At 38.9% G+C, this 16946-nt stretch overlaps 1 protein-coding gene across 3 annotated transcripts in view; it reads left to right on the top strand.

Annotated features, from left to right (window-relative positions):
* Positions 1 to 1373: 1373 nt before the first annotated feature.
* The window catches only part of RB195_016386 (uncharacterized protein), a gene marked incomplete at both ends in the record, with an annotated part of 40104 nt that continues 24531 nt past the window's right edge, over positions 1374 to 16946 (top strand). The window contains 8 exons of one of the 3 annotated variants that reach the window (XM_064207524.1): positions 1374 to 1470; positions 3425 to 3557; positions 9801 to 9912; positions 10391 to 10481; positions 10589 to 10717; positions 13159 to 13243; positions 13317 to 13449; positions 13579 to 13665. In XM_064207524.1, the coding sequence (XP_064063407.1) occupies positions 1374 to 1470; positions 3425 to 3557; positions 9801 to 9912; positions 10391 to 10481; positions 10589 to 10717; positions 13159 to 13243; positions 13317 to 13449; positions 13579 to 13665 (867 nt within the window). Of the gene's footprint in view, positions 1471 to 3424; positions 3558 to 9800; positions 9913 to 10390; positions 10482 to 10588; positions 10718 to 13158; positions 13244 to 13316; positions 13450 to 13578; positions 13753 to 16946 lie in introns of those variants that run through there. The other 2 variants (XM_064207527.1, XM_064207526.1) reach the window with 2 other exon arrangements.

Genomic DNA, 16946 nt, shown 5'->3' with positions numbered 1-16946 from the left:
CAGCTAGAGATAGGGTTGTAGATTGCTGTTACTCATAATCTACAAAAAAATCGTGATAAAAAAAACACGTGTGCAAGAACAGCCTCGTGTGATCTCGTCTCCCCAACGGTGCGACTTATTACGCGATAAAACGAGGGCAACCCCGTCGTTGTCCAACTAATATAGATCTAATAAACAGCGGAAGCTGCCCCATCCGTACCATAGCAGAACTGCATTGCGGATTGCCACCGGATAGACCCAAACATCTCGAATATTCGTGATACATTTGGTGCCTCTAAAGGTAGCGATCGGGAAATTTACTAGGTTGGGGTCTCTGTACCAGTGGGTAAAAAGTGGGTCGTATTTCACAATTACCACGGTGAAAAAGAGCAGATCTTCCACAATTCCAAGAATTTCAAACATTGGGGCATTCATTTAACTTCAGCATTAGTTCGCTCTAAGCGGCGTCAGAAGACTTCCCTGAGTCGTTTAAGTAAATGCATTTTCTCACATGGTAGATGCCGGTAATGGGACGGTAGAATAAAGTGGACCGACCGATACTGTTCCTATTTGACAACTGTTGTTGAATCGTTCGTATTTTTACATCTGTTTTTTTCAGTTCAATGAATTTGAAATTGTGTTGTTCTTGGTTCCTAGCTGCTTTCTTAAATGCAGTATACCACCTCTCTGAGAAAAAGTAGGGTAAGAGGTGTAGATAACGAGTATGAGTCTGAGAATACTCAATTCCCCATTACTCGTCCTGAAACAAAGCGTGAGAAACGGCTTTTTGTACGTTATTTTTCCTAGGAGGCGCGTTAGAACGCGCCGGTCTCATGCACGCACCGCGTTACCAGCGGACGATAACCAATGGGATTTCCCCAGCGGCCTATTCAAATAAAATCAGTGGATAGGCTAGTGAGGGAAGCGACGCGTATGCAAAGATGTCGCCATATCCTGGAAAAAAGAACGTACAAAAAGAAGCCGTTTCCTAGCCGTTTTTCAGGAAGAGCTTATACTCGTAGTTTACAACCTTGACCTAGTATTTTCCCGGATAGATAGATTCCTGCATCGTAAATTCCTGTCCGCGGAATACTGCCTTTAATTGAAATCTGGAGTTGGTGCAGTGTTTTGTTGTTTACCTGAGGAATTTTGAGAAGTTTTTTGACACCCACAATTCTGATGTTGTTATGTTTCGAATTTTGTTATGTTTTGTAGATATCATCAAGTAGGTCATCGTGTGTGTAACTTTTTGGTCTATCAACAGGCATCATCTAGACTTACGTATCTTTTTATCTAGAAAGTAATTAAAACTTTAAACAATCCAGATGAACAGAACTGGTTCCCCTTGAACAAAGAGAACATTCATTACCTGGTTGCCACAGCTGATCCAGGACATGGTATCTCAGAAGAAGAACATAATAGTGCAGTTAGTTACCACTATAACCCTACATATTTACGTCATATATAAGAAACTGTCCAATAGCAAGGCGAGTATGTAAATATTATCAATGAAAGAATTGTACTATATAATAGAATAGCACTAAATAACAGCAACGGTGATGAGCTATACAAAATCAAATCAGAATCATTACGTGCGGTACGAAAAGTCATGAAAAGTATACCAATTTCTTTGGAACGGTCGTCTAACTTCTAGTAATGCTATCTATTTCTATAATTCCCTTAAGCTGTCCTCAGAGTTCACAGCCGCGCCCCCGCGCGGCTCTGAGGTTCATGTCGCTTTGATCCAACTGTCCTTTAGTTGCATACACTTTGCGGGCACTCGTTTGTAGATAAAGAGTTGGATGAGTATTGCTCAGTCACCATCTTCTCATTTCTCGAAATTTCTATTGTTCGCTTTAGACACTTAGACTTAGTGGACATATGACACTTAGATTATGACATTTGTATATTTATAAACAAGAACTCGAAATAGATTTCATTACCAGAAAAGTGAATCATCGAAATTTCGACGGCAATTAATAACAAAGTCAATTAAGAATAAAGAAGAGAACCAATGACAGAACTAGATTGTACAACTAAGTGAAAGTAACAGTAGAAACGTACCATCAGATGAACAGAAAATAACCAAACAAGGAAAAAAAATCAATTTGAAGCTTGCACATGAAAGTAATTCAATTCCATCATAATTTGAAGGAAAAACTATTTCTTGACCGTTCAATGTCTCTCCTCAGCCCACGGGCAACAGAGACTGTGGAAGTCTCCGAATTAGACGTGAAGTTTCGTGTAACTTCTGCAGTTTGCCAAAATGACTTCGTTCTTCAAAATTCTTATGTCCATTCAATAAATTTTTACAATATGTGGGCTTGGGGTCTCCTGGGCTAATCATAAATCAAATGGATTTTTAGCTTTGAAGAACCTGTTCCCTCGTCGGACAGTTTTTGTTGACAGTTCCTCATCATTATTTATTCACTATTTCAATTGTTTTCATTCATTCAAGTGTCAAATAGAGTGTTATTGTTCTTCTTACAAACCATACACAAGTAAAAAAGTGTCACTAATTGTCTTCTGGTACACTTGATTGTTGACACATTGGGTGGATTTCTTTTAATGATCCATCTCTTGTTGTTGACATTTCTCTCTGTACTTTTTTTCCTACTTCACGACGCGCTTAGATACCTGCTAAAATGATTGCTTTATGAACCTGAGTGATCTGAGCGCAATAACTATTTGCATTCACCGGAGTTTTTGAGTTAACTTTACGACCAGGAAATCCTTCACGTTTTGAATTGTTTTGTTTTGTATTGTACCTCTAATTCTATTTTCCTGGTGAACCGTATATTTTTCAGTGGCGCTCGCTTGCCTTTTTTGGTACCTTATCCACATTTTAACATTCATCATGCCTTAAAGGTTCCTGCAGAAGGTCAGAGGTATAGACATAGTCGCAGACGTTTGCGCCCGCGACGCCTTCTGCCGTTCATGCACTTTTCGGCCTGCCGCAAAAACACGCTATTCTTTGGTCTGCTCCAGTCGAATGGGTACTAGGGTTGTTCGAGCTAATCTAACTACCATCCCGTAGAATACTTGGGTTGCAGTCATTTGGTGGCAGAAAGTGGAAGAAAAAGGCAATACAACCAGTCGAAAAGCGGTAAAAAAGCCTTTTTTTTTCTTTTTTAAGCTTTGTTTTCCTGTTATGGGGAAGATGGAAGTCAGTGGTCCTCTAAATTCTATCTTCTCGAAGAAGATGTCACCTGTTTTTCTCTTCTTTTTGAATTCGCCCTTCATTTCTTCACTATTGTTGGTCTTTGCAATTCGTTGTGCGTTCTTTCGTTCAGTTTCTTTTAATCGTTCTATTTGTCAAAGGTCCGTTTTCAATCTTTTTCATGTTAGAAACCGCACTATAATTAGCAACACTACGCAAATATAACGTCTACTGTCTTGAAGAGCTTTTTCTTTTGTTCTGAAGACACATAAGCTCTTGCTTCAGAGTCTATGCAGTCGCGTGGCGATCTGCAACTGGATTTTCTGGAACAGTGTGCAATCGGAGATGAGCAGAAAGTGAGAAACATGCTTAATGCGCACCTAGTTGATGTCAATTACCAACATCCGATTAATGGTTGGTGAGTTTATCTGTGATTTCTTCAAATTCCTTGGTGTGGAACACAACTGTGCATATTTAATGCGTTCTTCTTCATAGCCGATGAGGGTTCACTGTATTTCTTTCTTTGATAAGTCTTTTCTTGCTTCTTTCATGATTTCCCTCTGGAAACAGTGTACTAGTACATTTTCGTTATGACGGTTGAGTGCGACATCAGCTGTTGCCAGCTACATCAACGTAACTCACAAGCTTTTTGCCGTAAGATTACGCTGACGTACATCAGTTTCGCAATATTTTTATTACAAAGTTCTATGGATTATTAATAATATATGATAATAATTAATATATTCCGAAGCTTTGTGAGTAGCAGTGTCTTCTAAGTACTCTTTATTAAGGCTTTTTTTTCATTTTCTTCTGTGTACTCTGAAATATATTCGACTTTGTAAACAATAATGCTGAAACTGTTATGTACTCTCTCCTTATTTGTTCTTGATGTAAGGTAATTCTATAACTACCTTTAACTTTTGAATTTGTGTACGCATCCATCATTCATCGCATCAACACATGAGAACTTTGGAAGGTTCGAAGCGAAATTACTCCAGAAAATTAGTTCAAACCGTCACATGTCGAATATCTTGCTATTAAACTTGCCTTGCTCTCATTTTAACAGCAACGTGTCCAACTTTAGGGTGCCGGTTGTGCGAGAAATAGCTTTAGGCCGCTGTAGATTGTCACACAGTATTTTTTAAAATGTATCTAAGGTTATGGGTAAAGTATGTTATGAAGAGGGTTTAGATGGTTCATTTCCTAAGATTATAGGTACAAATCAGCCGTTTTTTACAATAATTGCAACGCGGACTTTATGCATGAGTTCTCAAGTATTTTTTTCTGCATGACTGCTTGATCCTGGCATTTTCACGTTAAACTGCTGATATCACATCTTCGCTGCGTTTTCAATGTTCTCCTTTCTGAATTTAATGATTTGATATATCATTACAATAGTTAAGGTTTTATGTCTCAGATATGCTGCGTACTCTCCTCCTCACACTCACTTGTTGTAGGCCACTCATCACTTGGCCTTTGTTCTCATTTCGAGGAAATGCGCCTGTTGCCTGAGAACATTGAAATTGCCCCACTTTCAAACTATGTCCGTCTTAATGTTTTGGTGTACACATACGACCTTCCTGCCCTTCTCATCATTTCATTCATTGGTCGTTTTTTTAGGGAGACAATGAGACAACTCATTTCGCCATGGAAAAAGTTCCTTAAAAGTTATTTTGACAGTATTGGTCTTCGGTTCTGGTTCGATTCTGCACTAGTACCAACCAAAACTTCCTTCCATGGTCGATAATTTTGTACCAGACTCGTCTGAGTGGATTAAAACACCTACTTGTTACATTGACCGCTGGAAGTCATTGCGTGGGGCAGAGACGTGTTCGTAATCCTCAAACGTTTCTGAATTGAATGCGGTGGCGCACCCAAAGCGGCTTGATTAACTCAAAACATTTTATCCTTTGTCCTTTATTGTTGCCTCCTCCGAAATTTTGACCTCCTACTTTCTTTTGCTTACTGCTGGAAGACTTCACTTACACGTAGCGCTATAGATGACATATTTTGTTTTGTCATATATCTTTATTTTTTTATTTTATCTTTATAATGAAATCAGCCGTCTCTACCTATTTTTTCTTCATCTCCAAACACGTTCGCGGTTCATGGATTCCGTCAATCTGTGTTCAGGGCTTATGTTTCCTTTTGATTCTTCCTGATTCTCCACTATCTCACCATTACCCGCTATAAACAAAGATTGTTTAGATTTATCGTAACGATGTAATGTAAAGGTGTTCATTGTGTGCGGCTGTCGATACCCCTCCTTGTTGACAGCGCTTTTATTTTATGGTCACTGATGTTTTGCTCCTTTTCAAACAATGAAACAAAACAATATAAATGGTAAATGTTAAGACAGGTATCTTCGAAAGATCAGTGTTTTACTAATGTGTGCGATAACTCCACACTTGAAAGAGAGGACCTAACAGTGGCGAGAGAAGATTAGGTAAACATATCAGACATCGATGTGTACATCTTTCGAAGCCGATTTCGAGTCTGTCTCGCGAGATCTTTGAATTGTTAAGACTTCTCTGAAGCTGCTAGCTGTGATTTCTAGCTATTAAATACCTGTTGAAAGTTATTCGGAATTGGTTTTGGAAGAATCAACAGGCACGAGGAAGCATTTAATACTTGCACTTTCTATTCGGAGATTCCAGGTTCTTCTTCATGCATTATATTCGCTCGAAAGTAAGGTTCTCGTCCTGCAACAACGGTTCGTTACAGTACTGCAAGTTATTTCAATTTCAATCAAAAGGTCATTAATCAAGAAGTCAGTTGACTGTTTTGTGTAAGAATCATCAGAAACTCGGTAACTGTTGCAGTTACACCTTGGTCTGACAAACTCACATCTGTTCGTTGTGTTCTCTTCTAAATGATCATTTTCTTCGAAAGAATAGAATCGAAATGTTGGTCCTTGAACTCGAACTTCTATTCACCTTCTTTATAAATTCTTGTCGTTTATTTTTTGCGGATACAATCAAAAGTTTGCGGGTAGAATGTATCGCTTTATTTCTGCTTGAAGACACTCATCTTCAAACGTTATGGTCTATGTGTATCATATGTTTCTATCAAAAATCGAATGAAAACAAAGTGTGTATTGGTTTATACTCTCATACATATCGGAATGTTGGAAAAAACTATTCTACTACCTTGGAAGGCCGATTTCTAAGAATAATTTATTTACTTTTAAGAATATTTTTGGTTCGCTTTATTTCTGAGTTTTAGCACAGAGCAAAAAAAAAAAATAGAAATTACAGAGTTTTTTCTGGTAGCTATTCTTATAAATCTAAAATCTTGCCACACTTCTCTTTGATGATTCCGCGGTCTTTTTTCTTATCCTGCCTTTTTCTAGCTGTGTAATACTATTCACCCTATTCCTTTTTTTCCGCTTTATAGTGTCCTATTTTACGGAGGAAGAGCGTTTGAATGTTTTTGAGATGGGACTATGTAGAGGTGAAAACCACTCACATCCTTTTCATCGTTCTTTTTTTTGAGAGTTAGTAGTGCTTTACTCTCAACGTTGGCTTTACATTTTGTTTATGAGTAATTTTCCTCCGCGATAATGTAAACTTCATTCAAAAAATCATTTAAACGGGAAAGGTAATTGTAAGTATCGGGTATTACGAGAAATGCACTTTGCACAATTGTGTACGGGATTTTTACGCAGAACACTCGGCGAACGGATGATTAGTAGCGGTGCATAATCATCCTGGTCGTAGCCGTGTGGCCAGTTGTCACATGCCGCGCACGTACCCTTGGTGTAAGATGGGCCCTCCGGGCAGATTGTATTTCAGTGTGAATGTACTCTTTATGTGTCACGTATTTTGCTGTTTTCAGTGCTATTTGCCGTTGATCACGTGGGATTTTTGTTCGTGCCAACGTAGCCAGCTTTTAGTTGTACTCGGTCTATCCACTTCTCAGATACATGTGTTGTTGGTCTTTTTCTCCATGATCTTTCAAAAGCTCCCACTTTATGCGACGTTATCTAGTTTGTTTTTGAACTGCAAATCTATTTTTCGCAGTAGATCGGTATTTTCATATACGAGAAACAGTACCCTTCTGAGTAAGCATGGAGAAGTGTCACCTCTCACATTATACTTCTATCAAGTCTAAGAAAAGGGGGTTACACAATTAACCGATGATATATGTATTAAAACGCACTTTTCTGGAGCATCATTTCTAAAAGTGGTGTCAACTAAACTACTTTGAAATGAATTTCGCAATGATTTTAGAGGAAGCCTATTACGAAATTGACGATATTCGGTTGAATTTGCTGCCAAGGAAACCTAATCGATTTTTGACCGCTCGGTCGTGGATGCGGAGCGTTCACAAGGAAGTCGGTTCTACACGTACATCTTGGGCCTCAATGCCGTTTCTACGCTGTTTTTCTGGACGATTTAAGTTAAGTAACAGGCTCGCACCTGTAATCAACTCCCCAAACTCTGTATTTGCCCATAAAGACCCTAACATCGTCTGATTCATGACAGATTGCCGATAATTCTTTTTTTTATCACGAACTTATTACCTTTGATGTTGTTGTCTTTGATTTCGATGTAATAATGATTATAATTGTTTGTGTGACTTGCGTAATATTTTTATTCTCATGGATATAAAAAAGTAAGAATGCTGAGAATCTGCAACATTTCCCCGTTAAAATGGTTCTGAGGAAATGTAGTTGGGTATTGAGGTGGGCGGAGGACACTCTACTGCACACTTATTTCTGGAAGCTCTATCTTGAAATTGTTCCTCCTATTAACTTTAGCCTACTTTTGTCATATGCTTATGTCGTAGATCCTCAAAGGCTAATGTTTAGGTTTTAAGGGGCGCGGAGTGATTTAGTTATTTTCTTTCAGAAATAAGAGCGTGGCTGAGTGCTCTTCAACTACACTTCACCCAGTGCTTCCTCACGTTCTATCCCTTTTTCGAGATTCAAATTTCGTTTTGAAAGAAAAAGCATATCAATCCAAATGAAGCATAACGTTCTTCATTTTTTTTTAAAGATTACTACATATAGTGAACTTATGTGCAACATGTCCCATAAATATGTATTTTCTTAGTTCCATCCAGATCGAATTTGTTTCCTGTTAGATATTAGTTTGCTGATTATTCAAAGCTGAAGGGATAGTCCACAAAAACTGCTGATTTTTGCCTCTCTCCTCTGGCACGCATGATTCAGGATGTTGTTTGCAAGCATCGCAGAGAAAATGCGAGACACCCCCCACAAATCCAAAATGTAGATGGACCAGAACAGCAGACTGGCTAGTTAACCTCCCAATCTAATTCACATAGGATTGATGAAACGGTATTAAATAAAATAGACCTGCGGTGGAATTCGATCCATTAAAGCAACTCTTTAGATCCGCTTAAGCAATGAAATTCATTTGACATAGGTTGTACATGGTAGGATCGCTACTAACCGGGTGACCCGATCAGTATGTTTCTTTTCACCCGTATATTTTTTGGATTTGTAGGGGCCTACATTTTTGCTGTAATACTTGCAAACTAAAACACCACCACTACACTGTAGTAGGGTCAAAACGACATGAAACAAGTACGCAATTACGTACGCGGGACGGTCCCACCTCGTTTTCAACTGCTGCATCCACCGCTCCGTTTCGAGCGCGTACGCAAATGCACCGCAACTACACTCGTGATTCATGTCGTTTTGACCTGCTCCTTTGGAGGACCGTACATCGAACATTTCCGCGAAGGCTACCTTTATACTTTATGATTGTTTAAAGTATGTATTGTATTCAAGAAGTAAAAACATGCGAACGAACTAATAAATCTTTACGTCCTCCTTATTCTTGCGAGCAGTTGTGAGTTTTATGGGAAAGGTGCTGTAAAAAAAGGGCGAACCAGTGGTCATATGTCCTCATTAATCGAAATGCTGACATGTAGTCGAGAATGAAAGAAGCGAATCCTCACGTCATCACTGATTTTTCAAAACACCACCTGTTAACTTTTTTCAGTCATCTTTTGACAATAGTTTGAACAAAGTAAGCACTAATGCTCGGCTTCTCTCTTCCACTTCTATAGTTTATATTCTAATATTTGTTTAGGATATATATACATATAGTAGGGTTAAAGCGATAGGAAGCAGGGTGGGTTTGCGTAAGTGGCTGCGCTCGAAGCGGCACGGTGGAGATAGCGGTTGGAATCTTAAGTGGGACCGTCGCAAACTACAGCGAGGAATAATGGCGGCAAAGGTCCCCCTGAATTCCAATCGCCTACGCTCCGCTGCACCGCTTCGAGCGCAGCCTATTGCGCCGCGCTCCATGTCGTTTTGACCTACTTTATATACATATGCTATGTTTGAAGGTGTACTACTTGTTATACTATAAATATTTATTGATGCTCGATCCGTATGATCCAATTGTATTTATTTGATAGATTTTATTACCTGCTTTCCAGATTTTAATTCTGTTTCCGTTTTATTATCTGCGACGAACTTGAAATCATCTCACTATGCCATCCATTTTTTTCCCAATGACTTCATGCTGTTATGATAAGTTTAACCGCTCACGAGCCGTTTTGGGAAACCGTTTTCGGAGAAGATAGCATCAATGACGTTTTTCAAGGGCCATTTTGATGATGTCACGTCGTTTTCAAAAAATTGGCTAAAATTCTAGAGCCGAGTTGGATGTTTTTGCTTATTTAGGACAGCATTACACTGGGGAGCTCGTCGCGGTTACGAAAGGATTTGTCATCTTCTGTTAAGCTCTGGATTCAGTAGAGAGATCAAGGATAAGAGCGGCAGGACGCCTTGGGACGTAAGGAGATGCGATCAGTTTTAAAGATTTTTTGTTATTCAGTGAAGAACGTTTTTCTTTTCCTTTGGAAACAAAAAGTTCTAGAACAAAGATCATTCTGAGCTCTACAATGGTGGTGGTTAATTATGATTGAAACGGTTACCATTTGATGTTATGGTTATTATATGCATTAGCATTTGATAATTAACATATTTGAAATACTTGTTGCGATAGATCTTTTTTAAAAGTAAGGATGGATGCAGTGCATGATCTTTTATTTCGTTGTAAGATCATATAACCTCTAGGAGATTTTCCAATACCTCAGGTTATAGTAACGAAACGGTCCGGTTGTAAGAAATTTGTTTATCAACTTTTTTTTTAACTTCTTTGTCTTAAGGACTGAAATGCTGACGAGGTATAATAAAAATGTACTGTTGTTCAACAAATTTTCCCGATTTTTTCCTAATTGTCGAGAGTAACTCTACTAATTTTGTTCTAGGTTTGCTCTAAAGATAATCTAACGCTGAGAGAAATTCTTCGACCAGAATTGGAGACGTTTGAAGAGGAATTTTACGAAATAATGCCTTCGGGTACTTATTCATCTCCGTTCATCTGTTATTTGTTCAAGTTCTTATCATTATTCAAAATTGCTTTGATTTTTCAGTGAATAACCTACAAGGAACCTGTTTATTTACAGCTGGCAATAGGAGACGCTCATCGGAAGCTGGAGCCGAGAAAGAAAAATTTGTGCCGAACTACATTCGAAATCCTCCCTTTCCGTATGTTACCAAAGCATCCTCATTCGATTATGGAACGAAAACACCTCGTACGTCTTCACTTTGAACAAGTCTCCACTTTTTTTAACGTTTTCTATTTCTATTTCTCAATGTGTGGCGGCATAGTGTTTTGCAAACTCTTTCTCGTTGGTATTTCTCCACCTGCTTCTTGCTGTTATTCTTACGTAGCCATGTGATGCACACATTGCTACACTGCAACAAAAAAAAAACAAAAAAGGATGGCCAGGTGCACACGGCAAACAAAAGCGCCCTGTCCGTAGCGTGTTAGAATACTTGGCTAAAATCCATGAGTTCATGTGATACCGGCCAGTTTCAACCAACTAGATTTATACTAACTTTGTTTTGGTATGATTCCATATTCCCAGCACTATTCTATAATTCTTTTGTTGTAAAAACTAAGAAATTTGTTTGATTGAAATCACCGAGTTTCGTCCTTTCATTTACACATTTTAGAATACTATTGATACTCTAGCTGTGGTGCTAGTACTTCACTAGTTCCATCGATCTCCTTTTTTTCCTGGCTACGTTTTGGTTAATCAACCGGGTTTTGTTTTCGTTTTTAGAAGTTTTTTTTTTTTGCTGGTATTCTAAAGAATGGCCGCTGGTGAGTATCTAACGCTGTTCTACAGAGGTTCTTTAAAGGCATCACTTCACGAATCTGAGGTGGCACGGATTTCAGGTGGAGTATTCGTATACGGAATGGGAGACTATAGAGAGGGGGTGATTCCGTCCATTTCTTCCTAATTTCCGTAAAAAACGGCCCGAAAGATAGGACTTCAGGCACTCTGCCGCACTATTTTCTACAAGGAGTTCGTCTGGAGCGCGCCAGCCTTGTGCGGCGCCGTATCTTCCGGGCCGTCTTTTACGGCAATTACGAAGAAATGGACGGAATCACCCCCCTCTCCATAGTCTCCCACCCCGTATACGAATACTCCACCTGAAATCTGCACCACCTCAGATTCGTGGGGTGATGCCTTTAAGCACCATTTGTTTGCTACGGAACGTGGATCTTTTTTTAGCGTGATAGGTCGTCTGACATGGACTTGATAAAAAAAAAAACGCTGCGGTCACTTCCCTGGTGAATTTCCAATTCATCGTATTGATGTGCGAAATGCAGGATGTAAAGTGTGGAAGAGGAGCGAATACGTTTTGAGACAGCCATCATTCTCTCGATTTTTCTAGGGATATGGGGAAAATTCTGAAGTTGAAATGAACTTATATACGGGAGGAAAATAATGAGATCAAAATGTTTGGATTTGAGAAGAGTGCGGTAGGAAGTGTGATAGTTTAAAAGTTAAAAAAATTGTGTTGGAGCGTGCACTAGAAACAAAGCACATCTTGAAGGAGTTACCAGTTCCATAGTCATGGAGTTTAGATAACATAATTTGTGTGCAAATTTGGTCTGCGGTGATCTCTTTGGTTAGGTCTCAAGAACGTTTCTGGTGGTTGAGGTCAGCTGTACCCTAAACACTACAAACTTTGCTTTTTTAATTGCTTTTTGAAACACAACTGCTTTGGCGTAACAACGCGTCTGATGCACTTTCTGTTGAAAAATATCACTTATACTCTCTAACAATGCTTAGCGAGGAAAGGGGAAAGTTGTGTGCTTTTTTTGGTTTTCTTATGTCCTTTTGAACTCCTTTTGAACAATTCTGAAGCAAATAGAATATCTGTATATAATAAGAAGTTGAATGTATATCCATACCCACACCTTTCATGAAGAATCCCACTGCATGAGGAGATCTGAGATGATCATAGATTGTCTTTTGTGTGGAAGCAGTTCTTGTACGGGATGTATTCGTTTTATTCGTTTTCTAAGGTACGGTATAGCAGAGTTGATTGAATTTGATATTGATGTGTTGCTTGTACTATACAAAAAGTGACTATATAATACATTTTTTACATTTTCACCCTCATAATTAATGAAGAATCTATTCTTCTGTTGATATGTGGATAATTCCGCTGTGATATGCTCTGTGTTGTGCATTATGTGTTCATCGAGCTGTTTTTGCAATAGTACAGCAGTTGTTCGACGTGCGTAACCCTGAAGTGCCTGATATGAACGAATATTAGCTGAAGTGGCGGGAATTCGAATGAGGTTTTGGCATTCCAAACTAAATAGTGATTGAGACTATTAATTACAAGAAATGGTGTTCAAGTATGCTAATGTAATGTTCTCGAGAAGAAACTAATAAATTTGGAGACACGGAAACCTTTGACGGTGATGTGGTGTACATCTTGAAATACATTTGATTTTCGAAAAGCAACAGGAAGCCAATCATTCACATTGTTTCCGCATATCGGCTTCTTCGGATCACTCGCTACACAGATCTCTCTATTTTGCCGATCAAAATTTCGTGCAAAGTGGTGATCCTTGCAATCTTTGCAGTGATCCGGCAACATCTTATTTGTGTCATCCTTTTTTCTCTCATTTTTCTTTCTTTTCTATTTTTAACCGAAGGTATTTCAGCCTCACCCACAACACCTAACGGCTACTTCTCTTACGGACGACGAGATTCCGTGAATAGGACTCGATTTCTTCTCGTCAGGACATGGTAGGTAGAAGATGTGCTATTTATTTACTCCGAACATTTGTGACGTCACTTTCTTCCACTACTCGAATTCTAGTTGTACGAATGGAAAGCAGGCTTTCAAACGAGTCACTTTGCCTGGAGGTTCATCTTTAGAACAATTAAAGAAAACTCTTGAGAAATCCATGCGTCGAGGGCGAGTGGAAGCGATAATGACTCTTCCCGACAGAGTTAGTTTTTGTATCCCATCACATTCAATCTCTTCAATTCCAGTTATTTGCTATGCTTCGAGACGCTATGAGTTTGGCATTGACAGTGAAATTATCTTTCGTCTTAATTTGTCATAACCTTTTGTTCAGGTGCTCGTTGAAGAAGATTCGCAAATTGCTCAATTTTCCGATTGTCAAAGAGTGGAGGTCATTTATGATGACAATGAGGACGCAGCGGTGAGTTCATCTGCTGTCAAAAAGATGTATAGGGTAATTTTATCCGAACATTCTGTCGTCTGCACTCACCAAAAGCAGTTGTACTAACTATTATCCTCAAAGTATGACGACTTCTCAATCTAGCTATCCCAAAAATCCAAGATATAAAATTTTCTTATTCTCGTGAAACTAGCTGAAGAATTATGATAGGGCGAAATTTGGACCTTTTGCTTTTATTTTATGCTTTCTGTAAAGTTGTCTAAACAAACACCCTCTGTCCAGGATCAACAAAAGACCTAACGTTTTGAAATGTCGATTACAAGCAACGACAACCACCGTCAGTTTGCCTACCTCTGTTTCTATCGTCACATTGACGGGCACAAAAAAACTCTTGAGCTGTTTTGTTATTAATTCGATTACGGAAAAGGTCGCAGAAGGTGGTGAAGAATTCTTCGATAGGAATACGCTCTACCCTTAGACAACGAAGAAATTCAAGAAGGATGTAATATATCGTGAATATATAATAAATCGTCCATTGCGCGTGTATGACACAGCATTGTTACGAAGTTGAGATTTTTTATATCTTTCACCACAATACAACTGATTCTGACTTATACAATCCTTAAAACGTTGTCAAATAGTATCGGGATAACCGCTTTCACGTATCGTGTGTTCTACCGTTTCGATTTATAGAGATACTTGAATTTAGGGAAATCATCGCATTTTTGTACAGATTCAATGCTCTCACCATAGCAACTGCACCGATCCCGCAATCCTGCGTAGTTACATAGTCGTAATTGTAACTCTTGGATTCTCTTCGTTTGAAATTATTTCTAGCACTTTGGATGGGAGCGTTTTTTTTTTGTTTGTGTTTTATACAGTAAATAACTTACTGGATGGCATGTCTGGCTGGTCAAATGTATAATATAAGATTGTTTTTACCTTCTATGGTGGTGAATCCAATGTGGCGTCATGTGAGCCCTTTTTTGCTCGAGTTACCAACACACGAAGTAGGAAAAAATCGTGGTAACTTTTAAATCCTCTCCCTACGCTAGTCTCATGCCACTTTTAAGTAGTCTGCGGAGACGTAGTTAATCGTTTAGAAGGTCAGGGATAAGTTGTTTGCCCAAATTTATGAATTTTGTAAAGTTGTTTTCTTTGCATCTCTGTATTAGTGGAAAAACAAGGCCACACTCCCGAGAAACAAGTTGGGAATTGAATTAGGAGTTTATTCGCTATTTTATTAGTGAGCTGTGGTTAGTGACAGTAGAGCACTTCCACGTTTTGTTAGAAATATCCATATTTTATTCACGATATATACAAGGTGTGTACTATAGAAGACGAATGGTGTTACTTTTCCACCATCTACACTGCATTCCTCTATTTTTTAAAATGCTTCTCTCCAAAGTTAAATTTTCAGTGGACTTATAATACTTCCATAAGACTCCGGTACTCAAGCTGGACCGTAACGGTCAAAAAATGGTTGTAACATCAGATAGACGTCATGTTCATATTTAACGAGCAAATTCAAAAAAGATCAATTTCTGCAAACTTTCGCAATAAACACTTAGGAGAGTTTAGATTGTAAATCCCGAGATCCAGAGAACAAAACATGATCTGACGATAGGAATCGTTCACTGCAATCAATATACCTTTTTCCCCTTTCCATTCGTAGCGTATGACTCATATGTATGAAATTTAGCAAAAGAGCTTATACCGTCGCCAAATAATCAACTAATTGTTGCCAGCGTCCTCACGAGGTGAGTGAATATAGACTATATTATCATACCCTCAGCATCTTCGGGTATTTTTTTAGGTTTTCTGGCCAAGATACTCTTAATTAGTTTAAATAATTGTTGAATTAATTGTTTGGATTCGATTTCGCCCGTTCACTTATGAATGAGATCAAATTCTTACTAAAATATAAAAAAATCTGAGCTAAATACCATGAAAAACACTGTGTAAAATAAATAAGTACAAAATCTATGTTTTCTCTTTTTTAAACCTGGGCATTATTTCCAAGTATTTGCCCGGAAAAGAGCAGATTTACTCCTTTCCGGGCCAACATTTGGACCCTTGCATCTTCTTCAGTGACCTAAAAATGGGATCCTATTGTAGCGTAGCGACAGAATGAGTCATTGAGTGAACAGAAGCTCAAATTCTAAATATATGAACTATTCTTGGTCCTCTGAAGAAAACCCTAAACCCAGCGTAAGAATTAAGACCAGTGTACCTAGAAATTTTCGATATTGGGATTTTTGCACGTCTTGACAGCGGTGGTTCGCAAATTTTAGAGCGATTACTCATTCCCCCTACAAATTCATCCATCAACCATGTGTTGTTTCGCCCTCGCCATAGTTCAGCTTACTAGGCGATAGAACGTGGGCAGCTCCCTTGTCGTTCAACGTCCGCTGCGCATTGCCAAGGTTGGGAAATTTAGGGCGATGCCTCTCATTTTCTATGATCTGCGCCTGTATTCCTCTCTACGTAGTCGTGTAGAGATCGCAGTTTCGAAAATTTTGTGATACACTGCCCTTAAGCCGCAGAAGAATTTTGCTATCCTAACTCCATTCTTAAAAGAAAGTACAAGCTCTGACTATGAGTTTCGAACTTTCCCGTTTCAGCACCTTAAAGACATCACCCCGCGAATCTGAGGTGATACGGATTTCAGATGGAGTATTCTTATACAGGGTAGTGGATTATGGAGAGGAGGGTGATTCTGTCCGTTTCTTTCTAATTGTCGTAAAGAACGGTCCGGAAGATGTGGCGCTTGCACAGGGCTGGCGCGCTCCAATCGAACTCCTTGTAGGAAATAGCACACCGGTGCGCTCGAAGCAGTATCTTCCGTGCCGTTTTTTTTAGGAATTAGGAAGAAATGGACGGAATCACCCTTCTCTCCATAATCTACTATCCCGTATACGAATACTCCACCTGAAATCCGTACCACCTCAGATTCGTGGGTTGATGCCTCTAAAACGATAAAAATGTTTGTTTACTAACATTTTTTTCTGTAAATAAACAAAGCAAACAGCAAATTGTATATCGTATCTATACATGTAACTGCTGTCGGCGGTGGGCATATATTTCTGCCTCTGCCGTTTCGAGAGGTTCACCCGGTGGACTTTCTTTCCCGACTACAGATGTAGTGAAATTTACTCTTCCTCTTTGTTTTTGAGGTCGTTTAAGAAATTGTTGACAAGCGGCTTTCTGGTTGGGAGAAGCGCTTCTTAACGCAGACTGCATCTTCTGACTTGTCATACCGTAATCCATGTGCTCTTTTTTATTTATTTTTCTCTCTCACG

Source organism: Necator americanus, chromosome V (genome assembly GCF_031761385.1).
Source record: "Necator americanus strain Aroian chromosome V, whole genome shotgun sequence".
NCBI lineage: Eukaryota > Metazoa > Nematoda > Chromadorea > Rhabditida > Ancylostomatidae > Necator > Necator americanus.
The sequence above is the reverse complement of the archived record's forward strand: the minus strand, read 5'-3'. Positions and strand labels throughout refer to the sequence as shown.